General features: G+C 43.0%; 1 protein-coding gene across 3 annotated transcripts in view; it reads right to left on the bottom strand.

Moving 5' to 3' along the window:
• FAT4 (FAT atypical cadherin 4) overlaps positions 1-16,845 on the bottom strand; it is a 171,088-nt gene extending 154,243 nt beyond the window's left edge. The window contains exons 1-2 of one of the 3 annotated variants that reach the window (XM_082391370.1): positions 16,830-16,845; positions 10,069-15,255 (exon numbers count right to left, since the gene is read on the bottom strand). In XM_082391370.1, the coding sequence (XP_082247496.1) occupies positions 10,069-15,243 (5,175 nt within the window). In that variant the 5' untranslated portion in view covers positions 15,244-15,255; positions 16,830-16,845. Of the gene's footprint in view, positions 1-10,068; positions 16,795-16,829 lie in introns of those variants that run through there. The other 2 variants (XM_082391369.1, XM_082391371.1) reach the window with 2 other exon arrangements.
• Between the last annotated feature and the right edge of the window lie 1,120 nt (positions 16,846-17,965).

Here is a 17,965-nt window from a genome sequence, read left to right as displayed (position 1 = left end):
GAAAAATGACTCCTTTCCTTCAGCACGCATCACTGACTGAGCTTCTGGCCCTTAAGCAGCATATTTGCAGCATGTTCAACAGTAATTCCTCACTTTATCAAAGATTTACTGAGCATCTGCATTGATCCAGCCCTATTGAAGGTGATGGGAATACAGCAATAATAAACAGATGAAAACCTTTCCCCTGGTGGAACATATATTTTAGAGGGAAGACATACCATAAACAAAATAAAGAAGTAACATATGTGTTATGTTGGGTGATGATAAGGACTAAGAAGAAACAAAAAGAAGAAAAGAGAAGAAGGAAGGTTGAGGGAATGAGAACTTTGCAGGGTGACTTTGAGAAAAGATGTGAGAGAAGCACAAAGCCAGCAGTCCAGGCTGAGAGCCCAGGCAGCCCAAGGCTGTGAGGCAGCAGCACCCGAGGCTGGGCCACAGCCCACAGTGAAGCTGCTGAGCGAGCTTAGGGAGGGAGAGCCAAGAAGAAGAGAAGTCAGGAAATGACTGACTGATGAGAGCAGGCCACATAGGGCCTTGGGGCTCTCTGTAAGGATCTGGCTCTTACTACGAGTGAAATGGAAAGCTTTGGGTTTTGAGCAAAGGAGTGAAATGATCTGACCTACATTTTAAAGGATCACTCCACCTGCTAGACTAAATCAAAGAGATGAAGGACAGAAGCAGGGAAATCAATTCATCCATTCATTAGTTATTCATTCATTTATTCATTCATTCATCCAACAAAAATTTACTTTGTGCCTACTATGTTCCAACTAATGTTCTAGGCTCTTGAGGTACATCAGTGAACATAGCAGATAAATACACCTGCCCTTGTGGAACTTCATTCTAGCAGGAGGAAGACAGATAAAACACAATCAAAATTACAGATCAGCAAATTATATCACACATGCACTTATACCTGTACAGTGTATATATATTATTCAAAGTAATGAGATTGGTTGGGCTCCTCACCTCAGTGGAATAGAGTAGATTAGAAAGAGAAAAATTTCAAGAATTGATTCCAGGGGCATCCCAGTATTTAGCATTTCGGGAGATGAGAAGAAGCTGGTGAAGGAGGCTGATCAGTTCTACGGGGGAAGAATATGAAACACTATAATAGAGAAATGGAGATCAGGCAGGATGAGGGGGCGGGGAGCTACAGTAATAAGTCAGTAAAGGAAGGTTAGTTCTCACTTAGAATGTGAGATATGAGCAAATCCTTGAAGCGTGGGAGGAAATTATCCAAGTAGATGCCCTGGAGGAAAGAGCATTCTATGCAGGGTGAGGAGCCAGGAGCAAGAGCTTTGAGGCAGGTGTATTCCTAGCAAGTTCTGGGACTTGCAAGAAGCCAGTATGAGTAAAGAAGATGAGCAAGGAAAGAGAAGAGTGGGAAAGAACGATGGAGATCAGTAAGAAGATGTCTGTCTTCAATAATCCAAGGGAAGTTTAAAAAAAAAAAAAAAATAATCCAAGGGAAGGATGATGGCGTCTTAGACAAAGGGAGTAACAGTATAAGTGATGAGAAAAGATCAGTTTCTGGATATATATATATATTTTTGTTGTTGTTGTTGTTGTTGTTTTTGTTTGGCTGCGTTGGGTCTTTGTTGCTGTGTGCGGGCCCTCTCTAGTTGCAGAGAGCGGGGCCCACTCTTCGCTGCGGTGGGTGGGCCTCTCATTGCGGTGGCCTCTCCTGCTGTGGGTCATGGGCTCCAGGTGCACGGGCTTCGGTAGCTGTGGTTCGCGGGCTCAGCAGTTGTGGCTCGCGGGCTCTAGAGCGCAGGCTCAGTAGTTGTGGCGCACGGGCTCAGTTGCTCTGCAGCACGTGGGATCCTCCCAGACCAGGGCTCGAACCCGTGCCCCTGCATTGGCAGACAGATTCCCAACCACTGCGCCACCAGGGAAGTCCTAGATATATTTTTAAGAGAGAGCTAAGATTAACTGACAGATTGCACATAGGGTGTGAAAGTGAGAAGTCAAAGAACACCAAGTTTTTTGACCTGAGCAGTTAGAAGATTGGGGTTGCCATCAATTGAGAAGGAGATGGCTGAGGGTTGTTGAGTCGGTTTTTATTGGGGAAGATATCAAGAGCTCAGATTTGGAAATGTTAATTTAAAATATCTGTTAAGACACTAATCAAATGTAGTAAGTAAGTGGTTGGTTATATGAATATGGAATTCAGGAGAGATATACAGGGTGGAGACAAAATTTTGGACTCATCTGTTCATATGTTATTTAAAATCATGAGCTTGATTGAGATCTTCAAGGGAATAAGTGTACATTAAAAAGGAAGAGTTTTTCAAGAACTGATTCTAGGGATATTCCAACAGTTAAAATTTGAGGGCATGGAGAGAAGCTGGTGAAGGAGGCTGAAAAAGAACTGGTCCAAGAAACAGAATAAAAATCCTGAGAGTTTGATTACTTAGAAGGTTATATACAATGGGCACTGAGACCTGCCCAATGGACGTAAACATGTGGCTATCATGGTGGCTTTGGTAAGAGCAATTTTACTAGAGTGGCAGAAGCCAAGCCTGATGGGGGTGGATTAAGAGATAATGAGAAGAAAGAAGACAGGTATAGGCAACTCTTTCAAAAATTTTGCTGAAAAGGAAAGAAAGTAAATGAGGCAGTAACTGGAAGAATGGAAATATATTCTCACTGCACATCGAAAAATAAAATGAAGAACTGACATTATAGGTCCATTTATTCAAGCCTAACCTAAATAAAGATTAATAGGGACCTAAAGTAATCCTACTATTGGGTCATTAACTAAACTTCACTTTACCCTATATTTCTTCAGTCACCAGTATGAAGAAATATAAAAATATGAAAACAACTTTTTACACAGTAAAACTTGTATGCCTATGAGAGTATAGAAAGTATCAACCATTCTTATAACATGTTGTGTTGGGATTAAACATACATACTCAAGTCAGACTGCTGGGTTCAAATTCGATTCCACCAGAAACCAGCTCCATAAACTTGACCTCCATTAGCCTCGGTATCCTCATTTGTCAAATGGTGAGATGTCGTGGATTATGGTGAAGGCAAGACAATGCCCAGTGCTCACCAGTGTCTGACATAATGTAAACACTTTATATATGTTAGAATCTATACATGATAAAACATTTCAGAAAAATGTCAATAATCCTAAACAAATCATCCATAACAATGCCATTGGCTCCCAGTTGCCAGTTGTCAAACAGGGTTTATAAATGTCTCTCAACATTTCCTCAATACCTTAAAACTTGGTTTTCATTCCCTAATTGTTTCCTAAATATGCATACATGTCTGGAAACTGCATCCCTATAGTCAATTCTTGACTGCCACATGTAAATTATCTTCCAGTTAGATTCTGTCATCTTCATGACTTTATTGTCCCATTTTGTCTCAGGATTTTAACACCAGGGAAAATCCAGTAATCTCTGTACAATGGTTGCATACATGTTAGTACATGGTATTATATATATATATATATTACATGTATATATTTTATAAATGATATTTGTCTAACAGAATTTTTAAAAATTTTCACTTCTCTGCCTTCTTCATACTCTCTCCTCCTTATTTATTGTACTACTAAAATTGGCTGCTGTTGTCACAGACTACTTAAAGCCTGAAAGCGTTAGAATATATTTACCATATTCCATATCTAGGAGACTTTAAGAAACGCTTTAATTCATTTTGGCCATGTCACTTGCCAGTTACTCTTCTTCAATTTCCACTCTGAAGCTCCTTCTTCTGAATACTAATTTCATGGGTATTCATCAAGAGCTGAACCTTAGCTATATTAATTCTTGGAAGAGAGGACATACCTCAGGGCCTGTGGAATCCTTTATAGTCACTAACTCAACAGTCCCTCACAGCTAATGAGGTTCTTTGGCAGTTTTTCATTGTAATGATGCCAAAGTGCAAGCTGTAGACAGTGCAATGAAAAATTGATTCCACAAAATATGAAGTACATAAACATCTTTTCAAAACTATTCCTAGAGTAGCTGCCTCAAAATCTAATGGAACAATAAAGAATTAAAATAATTTGGGTTTTAATAAAGGCAAAAAAAGAAATAAACAATAACTCTGTCAGAAAATAAACTATATCTATGGAAATATATCAACAAAAGAGAGAGACCAAATCAAGCATCCTGAAGCCATATATGAAAATATGCAGCATGAGCTTAGTTGCCCATCAATATTCCTGTCTGTGATACACACTTGTACATGTCTTGAAAACGTACAGAGGCCTTTAAGTCACAGTTTAATAAATTTAATAAATTTAAACACATACCAATAGGGAAAAAATAGAATCAGAAAATAATCATAGATTGTTTAAAAAAAAACAAAACACTGTGGAAGTCAAAAGTTGAGGAAGTAAGAAAATGTTTTCCTCCTTTTAATATAATCTTCACACTCCACCCACACAATTTCATCATTATTCCTTAGGAGAGTAAGATTTATCACCTGAAAATCCAAAAATGGATTCTCCACCTTCATAAAGTACAGCAACTGTTCCCAACCTGTACAGTACTGTAAATTAGGAGAGTCACTGCATATACGTGTGCCCTTCCTTTGTCTCCAGTGCCCCTCTCATATTCTCACCCTTCTTCCCTGCTCCAAAAACACCTCCACAGGTCCTCAACTTGGAATCCTTGCTGCTACCAGTAACTGACCCATAGGAATGTACAGCATCTGCTGATGGCCTTGATTGAGGCGGCAAAAATCATGTTTCTCTTGGTTCAGACAATACATAATACCACTTTTCAAAGAGTTTTTAACACCAATAAGGGTGTGAAAACAAGATTATCAAAAGCATACATCTATACTTTTATCTATGGAGTAAAAAAACCCCTCTCTTAATGAAGGCCACAGATTGCCCTGTCTTTATAGGACAGTAGCTATGAACACAAATAATGGATTTTGCAAGTCTGGATGTGATTTTTCTTTCTATCAATCTGAACTTAAGCAAATCACTTAACTTTTCTGAGACTGTTTCCACAACTACGAAGTGGGAGTGATATGACTAATGTTGTTGTGAGGCTCAAATGATACAAATCCCTAAAGAAGCACTTAGCACTCAGGTCAATGACTGAACATAGTGATATGCAATAAATTTTATAATAATAATTATTATTATCATTATTATTAAATATTCAGTTCTGTTGCTTATATTTTGCCTGTGAGGAAAGACACACAAGATATACAGACATTTAATATAAGGTGCACTAACTCTTCTTCTAAACCCTTTGGAAGAAAATCATTTCTAAACTTGATATTCAGTATTGATATTACAAATGTCTCCATCATTTCTCCTGGAACTCTTGATGGTTTCACTCTAAAAATAAATTTATTATCAATTGTTAAAACTCATTTCTAATCTAAATGCAATCATAATTTGTTCACTTAACATTCTAAACACACTTTTAATAGAATATTTCTAGTTGCTTTTTTGTTGTTTTTTTTTACTGAATTGCAAAAATCTCAGTGCCTAGGCCAATGGTTCTCCCACTGTGGAACATGGGGCCCTAGGCATACCAGAAACCCATTAAAGATGCCTGGGAAATAAAAACTGTGTTCATAATTATACAAAACATTGTTTGCCTTTTCACTATGTTGACATTTACACTAGAGGTTCAAAAGCAAAGGGCAGGTAAAACTGCTGGTGCCTTAGCACAAAGCAAAGCAGTAGTTCCAAAGTATTCAGCTCTAATTGTATTCTTCACTTACTAGTCACAGTAAAAATAAAATGCCAGTTTCACTTAAAAACTGAAGAACTCTCCTTGAAGAAACAGTAAAATGATTAATATTATTAAACCTAGACCATTAAATCCTGATGTCTTTTCAATATTTGGGTGACAAATAGTGAAACGTGCATAAAGAACCATTAATCTGTACCACTGTAAGTAGTCTCAAAGAAAAGCATGTGTGTGATGGATTGAGTTAAAGGCTGAACTAGGTGCTCTATTTACAGAATACAATTTTTACTTGAAAGAACAACTGACAGAGAAACTACGCTTTTTTTAGACTTGGTATGTGACAGACATTTTTTGTTTGTTAGTTTGAAAATGAACAAAGGGAGCCTAATACATCAGGACAACAGCTAACAGTATATGTTACAAATGATAAAATTTGAGCTTTCCAGTGAAAATTCAAATTTGGAAAACTTCGAACCATCACTATGAGATTGTGAGTCAATATATTTAACGACTCTTTTGATAAGATCCTTATCAGTTATAACCAATATTTTCCAAATGATCAATGCCTGATATTTCTAAGTCACACATAGGTAAAATTTCCATTCAGAATGCAAGATAGATCAGTATTTTCATGCAACAAAGTATGAAAAGTTTACTGGTAGGGTTTCAGATTCCTAATTGCAAGTAAGTTTTAAGAAACAGCCAGTTGTGGAATTCCGGTGCAGTATCAAAAGAAAATCATCAATTATCTGAAAAGGATATCAAAATATCTTTCCCTTATCCAGCTTTGTCTATCTGAGTGAGAACGGATTATTTTCATATACTTTAACCAATAGAACATATTGCAATAGATGGAATAAGAAGATTTGAGAATCCAGCTGTCTTCTCTTAGGCCAGATATTAAAGGGATTTATTAAAATGTAAAATAATGTCTCTCTTTGCATTATTTTTTGTGTTTGGCAAAATTAAGTTCTTTTAATAAAATAAAATATGTTATATGGTTAATGTGATTTTAAAGAAATTAATAAACATTTTTAAATTTTCTCAGTTTTAATGTTCAAAATATAAATATTAATAGATAAGACACACCTAAGCAAAAGCTCTTTGGGGTCCTGCAACCAACAAATTGGAGAACTGCAACCTAGAAGCGTATACAGTATTTCTCTCCATTTAAACCCTAAGTTCCATGTGAGACCACCCACCTAAATTCCTCTTTCCTCTTTGAGTCTTCTGACAATTCTCAGTTCATTTGTAGAACAGACATAATTGGTTATGTCTTTATGTCCTTAGTTCAAATAATGACCGAGATCAAATTTACTAACCTCCTTTATTCTCCCGGCTTCTCTCTGCTGATTATTGCTGAAGCACAAGAATGCACACACCAGTCTTAGCTCTTCTACCATCTCATTCAGCAAACATGTACTGAGCACCTACTATACACCAGGCTCTAGGAGATATTATTATCAAGGAGATATTATACTAGGAGATAATAAAGACCAATGAGGTGGGATAGGGAGGGTGGGAGGGAGGTTCAAGAGGGAGGGGATATGGGGATATATGTATACACATAGCTGATTCACTTTGTTGTACAGCAGGAACTAACACAACATTGTAAAGCAATTATACTCCAATAAAGATGTAAAAAATAAAAATAAAAGAAATAAAGACCAATGAGACAAAGCCTTTGACCTTCAAGAAGTCCAACCCAGTCCCGAAGTTGCATGTTCCCATAAAACACATATTAAAAGAGAAATGCTTATGGATGTGTTACATCTCCAATTTTTTTTGTTGAACCTAAAAAAGTGGTACAAAATGTATATGAGCTATTCTAACATACTCAAGACTCTTCTTAGAATACAAAGATATAAAATAAAAGGATAATAAACCTTGTGACTGCAACACAAAAGCCATCCTTCAAAGACACTCTCATCCATGCCGAAGTTTAAGCTATGACAGGTAGGGGCAGTGAAGGTATACAACTGGACACAGCTCTGGAATGAGAAGTATCAGAGCCAAGTCCCCAGCACCGCCCCCTTCCCACAAACACACACACACAAGTGTCAGAGCTTGAAAAAGAATGCAGATTAAATCATTTCTCTTTTACCCACTGACCCTCTGCTTGCCCATGGAACGTGGTTAGCCATGACTCTAGCCAGAAACCTGAGTAAGCAACCCAGACTCCTCTCAGTGTACATGAATAAATTGTTAAAAAATGCACTGGAGCAAAGTTTACACTTAGAAACAAACAACTGAAAAATCACCTCTGACAACCAGAGGTAATTAATTTACAGCTCCTTTTTGCAGAATCACGGTAAATTAACTGAGTAGAAGGAAAAAAAAACTTTATTGTATACACTTGAAAGATACAACCAATAATAATATGAAATTCTAGCTCCCAACTACTGCTTTCAATATTCTTTGGAGAAACACATTTGCTTTTAATTTTAGGAGTGGTTGGAGCTTGGGAACTCAAACTCGGTTTACAATTTCAGCACTTCAGTTCACAGAAGGTACCCTGACAAACAATTTTTTTCTCATAAAAAAATCATCATGATGAATTCTCTCCAGATTTTTAAATAGGCTACAGTAAATATGAATAACTTTTCATATTGGTGCTATTGGAGGTTAAAAAAGGTAACAGACATATGATCCCCTATTACTAACAAAACGGTTTATAATCATTATTTTTTAGTCCTTCTGCCTAATGCAGAAACAGCACTATTTAACAAATTTAAGCTAGGCTAATCTTTGCATATCTCATGGATAAATAATAAGACTAAATAAATCTTCTAATGAAAACAATGGACATTTATTCTCATTGCAGAGCAAATGTAATGCATTGAACCAAACAACCAATAACATAATTTGTTTTACAGTTTAACAGATTTAAAGTCTAGAATGACTTAATTGCCTGTCTTTAATAGCTACTTAAATCTCTTCATCTAAGAAATAATTCCAGAGAAGGAAGGTAGAGCCAGGGAGTGGGTTTAGGGGAGGAATAACCCCAAATCAAAACAAAATTACATGTAAATCATAGCCTGAGTTAAACCAAATAGCTCAATAAGTAAGACCTATGTTAAGATCTTTAAAAAACTAATTAGGTAAAAGAGGACATATGGGTTAGAAGTTTCTTCAGGGCTATGTGTATAAGATAAAACTGAATTCCACTTAAAATTTTATCTCTAAGAATTATCTCTCTATTAAGAATTATATCTCTAATTATATCTCTAATATCCTCTAGGCCATGAATATACTGTTCCATCCATAGAATAGACATAGCTAGCTAACATGAAAAAAAAATCACAGGGGATTCAGAAAGATAGTAATAATAAATGAACATTTTAAATGAAGAAAACCCCTCACCTCTGTAAAAAAAGAAAAGAAAGCAAGAAAACAAACACATGAGCCTCAGTTTCACCAGCATGTCGTGTCTGGGTTACTGCCGAGTATCACAAACTACATTTGATATTTTGTGTTTCTGGATGAGTGACACCAGAATCTCTTTGAAGGGAGTGAGGAGAGAGAACTTAGGAAATGGCAAACGAGCTTTCCAGAGTATAGCTATGTCATTTCTAGTTGATTATCAAAACAACATTGGAAGTAGTTCAACTAAAAAGCAAATCAATGAAACACTGAGGTAGTAACAGCCAAAAATATACCCCGGGAAAGGCCAAGCTTGAAATCTGTTGGCTTATGCTTTGAAACACTAGCTTCTCACCCATCAGCAGACAGAACAACTTGTACCTATACCATGGCATTGAACAACACAGTTTTGTCTCAAGAAACAGCTTCTAATCTCTGATCATTCACAGCACATTACATGCTTTAGTTCAAGAGGGAAGAGAGAGGATTACTCTAAATCAGAAGATAGTGCCTAAACTGTGAAGGCAGATGAAATCAGGAATCTCCCCAAACTTGGCCCAGCACATTGAAATTAGTCACTGTCTATAAAGAAACTGCCAAGACTGCTGAGGATGTGAAAGTTAATACCGTCCTGATGTAAACTGTCAGTCCACAGCCACTCCCCCTTGAAAGCCACGCTATAATGCTGATTTCTACCAAAGTTATTCATTTTGGAATAAGGATTTCTTAAGTCTGAAATTGCTCATTCTCTGGTAGACTTCCTTACTGTGAGGTGTTTAGTTTAGCATGGTGATGTAACCTAGATAAACTAATTTTTTTTTTTTTTTGCACTTCTGAAATGGCAAAAGAGTTCTCAAATTGCATGTAATTCTTGTTAGTCTGTGTGACAGAACATTTTTATATGCTCCTGTCAGTAAAATGAACAATCAACAGTAAATTACTCTAGAAAGTAAATATAAAGAGAACGATCTTCCTAAAAAACACATCAACAAATAATCATAAGGGATGACAAAATCATTACCTCTGCTCTCTGTGTTCTGGGAAAAGCAGTTGATTTTTCTATGGCATAAACATCCACCAGGTAAAGACAGGCTCCTTGTTCGCGGTCCAGAATGGCTGCAGTCTGAATTATGCCAGTTTGTCGTCCAATAGTAAAGAGACGTCCCACAGTTTTTTCCTCACAACGGACTGAAACAATATAATACTCCACTGGGGCTTCAGATCCTCTAGGGCTAGCTGCTTCTATTGCTATCACATTGGTGCCAATGGGTTCTCCTTCCTTCAAAATAGTTATATATTTGGGTTGTGTAAAAATAGGTCCATCAAGGCCCTGAAGAATGACGGTCAATTCAGTGGTTGATTTCCTCCTTTCAGGGCCAAGGTCTGTTGCTGAAACTATGAGATTATAGATCAGCTGAGAAGGCACCAGCGCTGAAGCCACTCTCAAGTCTCCACTATAACGATCCACAATGAAGGTGTCTGTGTCCCCATTGATGATCTCATACTCCACCTCTCCATTCGCCCCTTCATCTGGGTCAGCAGCCATAATTGTTGTCAGAACAGAACCAATCACAGCTGAAGGGTCGGCAGCCAGGGCATTTTGTGATATAAACATTGGAACATTGTCATTGAGGTCTGTAACCAAAATGGTCACATTTTTCAAAGCATACCGTCTAGTTTCAATGGGCACAGCTTGATCATTGGCTTTTACAGTTAACTCAAAGAGATTAGCAAATTCCCGATCTATTTCAGCATTTGTATAGATAGTGCCTTTGACTTCATCTATGCCAAAGTGGTTGCCCCTTGGCATCTGTTGGATGATCGTATAGCAGAGTTGCCCATTAATGTCTGCATCAGGGTCATGTGCAGTCACTGAAATGACAGACGTTCCAATGGGAATGTTCTCAACAATAGACTTGAAAATATCCCCAGGAGGGAAGCTAGGAGGATTGTCATTAAAGTCTCTCACATGTATAACCACTGACATTGTAGATGAACGAGGAGGCCTTCCTTGGTCTTTTGCTGTTATATTTAATTTGTACAAAGACTGTGTCTCAAAGTCCAATTTTTTGGCAAGAAAAATACTCCCAGTGTTTGGGCTAATGCTGAAAGTTCCATGATTGTTAGTCCCAGTAATACTGTAATGTAAGTCAGCATTGTCACCTGAATCTGAATCAGTTGCAGTAACAGAGGACACGAGTTCACCAATTCTCATGTTTTCCAAAACATCAACAAATAGTGTTGATTTAGGGAAAGAAGGGGTATTGTCATTTTCATCTAAAATATCAATATTTAAGGTACAAGTCGAATTGAGGGAAACTGCCCCTGAATCCACTGCTTGAATGACAAGGGAATAGGCAGGTGTTGCTTCGTAGTCTAATTTGCCAATAAGTGTCACCTGACCAGAGGTACTGTCTATAGAAAACTGCCTTTCTTCATTTCCTTTTATTACAGAATAATGAATAAGTCCATTATTACCTTCATCAACATCTGAGGCAGATACTCTCAAAACTTGTGTCAGGTTGGCTGCTGACTCTGATATTGTTGCTTGGTAAAAGTCTTTTAAAAATTTGGGAGCATTATCGTTTATGTCCTTCATGTAAACATGTACTGTGGCCTGATCCTTGAGAGGCTGAGGGATCCCCTGATCTGTTGCAGTGACTGTAAAGCTAAATACTGCAGTCCCTCTCCGCCTCATAAGAGACTCCCTGTCAAACTGATGAGTATTTGTAATTTCCCCACTAATTGCATGCAGCTCAAAATCTGGCTGCACCATTTCAAAAGAATACCTTACTTCTCCATTTGGCCCAAAGTCTTTATCTATAGCATTTACTTTGCCCACAAACGACCCAGCTCTCTGTTCTTCTTCAAAGTAAAATGTGTAATTGGTACTGTTAAAAAGAGGTCTGTTATCATTTACATCTTCTAAAACTACAGTAACATTCACAGTAGCACTAAGGGGTTCCACTGCTCTGTCAGAAGCAACAACCAGTAAAACATATCTGTCTTGAAGTTCACGGTCCAGTTCACTTTTTATATACAATTGACCATCTGGGAATATGCCAAAAGCATCCCCTGTGTTGCCTTCAGCAATGCTGTATGCAATTTCACCATTTGCTCCTGAATCCTCATCAAAAGCTTGCACTTTAAAGAATCGCGAATTCACAGGTTCTGACTCAGAAAGGGTGACCTCATAAGAAAGCTGGTCAAACACTGGTGCGTTATCATTTACATCATGGACATAAACTGTTAAGATGAAACTAGAGGAGAGCTGGGGAACACCCACATCAGATGCCAAGATCTCTATCTGGTAGGAACCAGCGTGAACATCCAGGGGTCCTAGCAGACTAATATTACCATTCCTTTCATTGATAGTAAAGAGGTTCTTGGGGTTTTGCTTCAGGCTATAGAGTACCATGCCATTGACACCTTCATCAGGGTCCACAGCTTTGGCTTGGAAAATGCTGTGACCTGCCTGCCAATTCTCTACCACATTCACACTCTCTACTGCCTGAAGGAAATGGGGAGAGTTGTCATTTAAATCCTTAACTGTGATGTTAACCATCGTGTCTCCAGTCACTGTGCCCCCACTGGCTACTACTTTCAGCTGATAAAAGGATTGCTCTTCTCTGTCAATCACACTTGCTGTGGTAAGCTGCCCAGTGACCTGGTTGATAGCAAACATACCTTTCTGATCCCCAGTAGTAATGAGATAACTGATGTTGGAATTGAGATCCATGGTGGATGCAGACACACTACCCACATGATATCCCAGAGCCACATTCTCAAAGACCACGAAGCTGTAGGCAGCCTGGCTGAATACGGGTGGGTTGTCTTGAGTGTCCAATACAGTGATGGTTACTATTGCCTGGTTTGGAGATTGTAAATTGCCACCATCAGTAGCCACTATTTGCAACTGGTAAGCAGTTTTTTCTTCTCTGTCTAGGGCCATTCTTGTAGAAATAACCCCACTCTGAGCATTGACCTGAAACCGAGACCTGTCCCCAGCTGATATACTATATTTGACAGTTCCATTGAGACCCAAGTCTGGGTCAGTGGCAGACACTGTGGTGATGTAGCTACCTCCAGGCTCATTCTCCTGAATATGAGCGAAGTACTGGACTGGGTAGAACACAGGGCTGTTGTCATTAATATCCAGGAGGCTCACATTTATTCGAGCCACTGATGACTGGGGAGGGGAGCCCAGATCTGTGGCCAGAACCAACAGGGAGTAGAAAGCTTGCACCTCCCTGTCCAAGGAGGAGATAGTACTCAACCTCCCCGACACAGGATGCAGGCGGAAGGACCTCTGGTCAGTCTCAGACTCTTGTAGGGAGAAACGCACTGTCCCATTGTCACCCAGGTCCCCATCAGTTGCCCCAAGCACCAGTAGTTCAGTCCCTGTTGGGGCATTCTCAACCACAGACACATCATATCCTTCCAGCTGGGTAAATACTGGCTTTTCATCATTCACATCCAGGAGGGTGACTTCAAGCTGGGCATAGGAAACCTTGGGGTGAACCCCCTGGTCCCGAGCACTGATATTCAGCACAATCTGGGAAGCGAGCTCACGGTCCAAGCCCCCAGCAAGCCCAGTGGTCACCAGGCCGCTGTGTTCACTGATGTGGAACCAACCGAGTCCATTCCCAGAGACAATGCTGTAACGCAGATTAGCATTGAGACCAGAGTCGCCGTCAGTGGCAGACACTCCACTCACATAGCTTCCCGGGGGCGCCTCCTCGCTCAGGTTCACTCGGTACACTTGTTGGGCAAAGACTGGAGGATGGTCGTTGATGTCATTGACGAAAATCACCAAGCTCGCCACAGAAGAGCGCGCCTGAACCGCCGCGCCAGGGGGCGCCCCGAAGTTATCAGAGACAGAAACTGTTAGGTTGTAAGAAGGGATGCGCTCCCGGTCCAGGGCGCTGGCTACTTTGATGAGGCTCAGGTTCGGCACTTTGCTGCTCTGCACCTCGAAGTGGCGCTGCTCGTTGCCCCCAAGGATCTGCACGGAGATGTTCCCGTTGGCCGCGGGGGAGTCTGCGTCCGTCACGGTGAGCAGAGCCACCACAGTGCCCACCTGAGCGTTCTCATCTACCGAGGCGTAGCGTGAGGTGGCAGGGAAGTAGCGGAATTTCACCACGGGGTCGTTGTCGTTGACGTCCAGCAGCTGAATCAGCGCCTCGGCGCGCCCGGTGAGGGAAGGCACGCCTCGGTCCAGAGCCTGCACGGTAAGCGAGTACTGGCGCCGGGCCTCGAAGTCCAGGGGCTCCCGCACCGTGATAAGCCCAGTTTCGGGGTCCATTTGGAAGGGGGTCCCCTCGTCCTGCAGCCGGTAGCGGATATCCGCGTTGGTGCCCTCGTCCGCGTCCGCTGCCGCCACCTGGAGGACGCTGGAGCCCACCGCCGCGTCCTCAGGCACCCCCGCCTGGTAGTGGGAACTACCAAAAACTGGGGGGTTGTCATTAATGTCCTGCACAGTTACGTTTACCTGAAGGTAGCCCCGCCGCTTCGGCTCTCCCTTGTCCTCCACTTCCACCAATAGTTGGTACTGCGGCGTGACCTCGCGGTCCAGCCCGCCCTTGGACACCAGATGCAGGAACGCGCCCTCGCCACTCGGGTTCAGGGTGATGTCCAGGCGGAAGCGACCCGCCTCGTTGCCCTGGATGATGCGATAGGACCGGTGGTCCACACCATTGGAGCCGATGTCTGAGTCGGTGGCCGTATCCAAGATGACTTGCCGCCCGCTGCTACTGTCCTCCTTGAAAGTGACCACAATCGAGGGTTCAGGGAAGACCGGGGCGTTGTCATTGAGGTCCCGCACCAACACTCGCACTTCGGTGGGGTAGGTGGGTGAGCTGGAAAGAACCACCAGGTTGATCACGTCGCTGGGTAGGCTCTCGCGGTCGATGGTGGCAGTAGTGTACAGGGCCCCGGTGCTACTGTTTATGGCAAATAGGGCGTGGCTTTCGCTGAGTCGGTAGGTGAAGCCTGGGCGCGTCTGGATGGTACCCACCAGCGTGCCGGGAGGTTGCTCCTCCAGCACCTGAAACACCTGGCGCTGCTCGGCCCCGCTGACCCGGGCCGGCCGCGGTAGCAGTGACAGCAGCCAAAAGACGCGAAGGAGCTGAAATAATGATAAAGTGGGCAGCGGGAGCCACGGGCGGCCAGGAGCCCTGTCTGCTGCCAAGTCCATGGTCCTGGCTCTCTGGAACGGTGTGATAAAGAGAAGGAAGAGGTGAGGCAAAAAAGAGTGACAATTACAGGGATCAAGTAGGCACCAGCAAACATGCAGCCGATGTATCTGTCTGAGAGCTCTGCTATTTCAAAGAACCTGCAGTCCAGCAGAAGCAGGTCGCATCAGCAAAAGGCTCCAGGTAGCCATTTGGACGCTTAGCGCGGGAGAGATGAGGAAAAAGGAAAAGGCGGCAGAGCATTCCTCGGGGCACTCCTGTTTGTTGACGAGTCCCCAGAAAAGTTTCTCAAACCTCCTATATTTTCCCCCTTTACTTTGTTTTCGAATCCAGAAAGCCTGAGCGTTTTCGGCTGGGTGGATGTGAGTTGGGAGAGGTTGCCTGTATTTAAGGTATATGAGGAATCATTGCAAACAATTGTCTTCAGAAACTTTAGAACTTACCCAAGGCGAAGAAACTGAAGAGGGAAGGACAAACGTCCGTAGCGGTGTGTGGAAAGAACAACTGCGCACTGGGGAGGGGGCGATGGGGAACCTGGAGATTATCAAATTGCTTTCCCAAAAGCTGGAGACGAGGGATTTCCTCGAGTCCCCTCTCCTCAAGAACAAGGCTGCAACGCCCCTCCAACAGGGCTGCAGAAGTGGCCGCTGAGGCCCAGGCGGCGGCGTCTGAGCGCGGGCAGCTAGCAAACTGCGTTCCAAGCGCTCGCTTTGGCGCTAGGGTTCCGGTACCCGGGAGCGCTCAGCTCCGTCCCTTCTCCTCCAGCAGGAGCCGCCGCCGCCCCTGCTGCGGCTTCGAGCCCTTAGTCGGGCACAGGCAAAATCCAGCGCTCCTCAGCATTTTTTTTTTTTTTACCTCTGCCGGGACGCCTGCCGACCCATTATTTGTACATCCAAATCGAGCGCAGGTCCCGCTTTCTTCTCGGCCTCGCCGGGGTCGGGCAGGAGCAGCGCGCTGTCCCCGAGTCCCCTCCCCTCACCATGCCAGGGGGCTCCTTCTCCGGCGGCCCCAGTCAGAAGCCCACTCTAGTGCGCCTCGCCCCTGACCTCTTGCCCTTTGCTTTTATTGTCCCGTGTCAGTTTCACTTTGTAATCCACAAGGCTTTTTGTTTGGGGCTGGGGGGTGGTGGGTCCCTCTTTCTCCTTCACCGTTGGCGGTGGAGGCGGGGAAGTCGGCGCTGGGCTCTGGCGGCGCCCGCGGCAGCTCGGGACGGCGGCTGTCAGCGCTCTCCCTCTCGCCTGCCCGGGCTGAAGGTTGTACCGCTGTGGAGCTGGAGCTCCGCGAGCCCCTCTCAACCTCCGGCTGCTCCCTCACACTCTCCCCGCCCCTTCCCCGCCGCACGCGCGCGCGCATACGCGCGCGCACACACACACACACACACACACACACCGCGTTGTCGAAACACAAACAGAGGGGGAGGGAAGACCGCGAGCTGGAGCAGGACTCAGAAACTTTGCTCGCCACTCATTGATCCCCGCACTTTAGTTTGCCCGGACTCCCCCTAGCTCCCCGTGCTGTCACCTACTGCCCCTCCCTCGCCCCAGCCCCATTGGGCCGGAGCTAAAGCAGCCCCGCCTGGCACTCCTACCGCGAGCGCTCTCCGACTTCTTCCGCCTCCGACTGGCTTCTCGGGATGCTAATCACTCCAGCCTCCCGGAGGACTGTAGGCTGTCGGGTGTGGGAGCTCGGCGAGTAGGAGGCGCTGAGAAGGGGGTGGGGTGAGGTTCCCCCCCCCTTTTTTTTTTCTTTTTGGTCACATCTTGGCCGGCATCTGAGCAATAACAGCAAAAAGCTGCCGCCGAATAGATGGGGGTGGGGTCAGGTTTGCAGATAAATAACTTTAGTGATGGGTTCTGGGGGAAGACCGTTAGGTTGTTATGCTAGTAATAACTCAGGGGTAAGGGGGGGGGGGGTCGAGGGAAATAAAAGAAAGGCAGGGGGTGAAGGTCTATTAGAGCGGGAAGAAGGATTAAGCAAAGCCTGTCTGGGAATGCAGAGCGCAGATTTGCTTTAACCGTTTCCTGCCCCTTCTCTTTCGATGGGAGAGGAGGGAGTTGCTCTACAGTATGATCCGGCAGCATCCAAACCAAATCTTCCCCATTCCTCCTCTGTCTACAGAGCGAGCTAATTACAGTCCAGATCTAACCCTAAGCCTGTCTCCACTTCCAGGTGAGTAGGGGCACCAAGGCCTCTGTACCGACCGCACTTTGGATTTCCTATAGGAAAAGCCAGGGGAACTCTGTTTTTTCCTTTCCCAAATGGATCCCAGGTGCCAGTAGCCAAACCTTAGAGTTTCAACAATAACAATGGTAGCCCTTTGGAAAGATGGAGGTCTCTTCCTATTGCAAAGTTTGGAATTTTGATCTCCGTTGGAGTATTTCCCCCTAGACATTTTAAAGCCAAAGGAAGCCTGATGAAGGTTTGTTTCTTTTTGCTTTGGTTTGGTTTTTATCTGGGGAAAAGACAGATATGAGGAAATAGAAATAAATAAAATGAAATTTAAATTTTAAAATTACCCACGTGCCACGCAAGTCACTCAGATTACTGTAGCTAATTTTTGTGGTATTCTTCAAAGGAAAAAAAAAAAAGGACTAGGAATCAGATCAGTATTATTTCCCCTTTAAGGACAACCGTTTCGAAAATAAGAATTTAAACCAAGTAATGCAAGTATAGGGCATGTGTCATACGTTTCAGCCACAGTGACCCCTCCAAACTTAAAACTTC

The sequence above is a fragment of the Balaenoptera borealis genome, assembly GCF_965194805.1.
Source record: "Balaenoptera borealis genome assembly, chromosome: 4".
In the NCBI taxonomy this organism is placed as follows: Eukaryota; Metazoa; Chordata; class Mammalia; order Artiodactyla; family Balaenopteridae; genus Balaenoptera; species Balaenoptera borealis.
The sequence above is the reverse complement of the archived record's forward strand: the minus strand, read 5'-3'. Positions and strand labels throughout refer to the sequence as shown.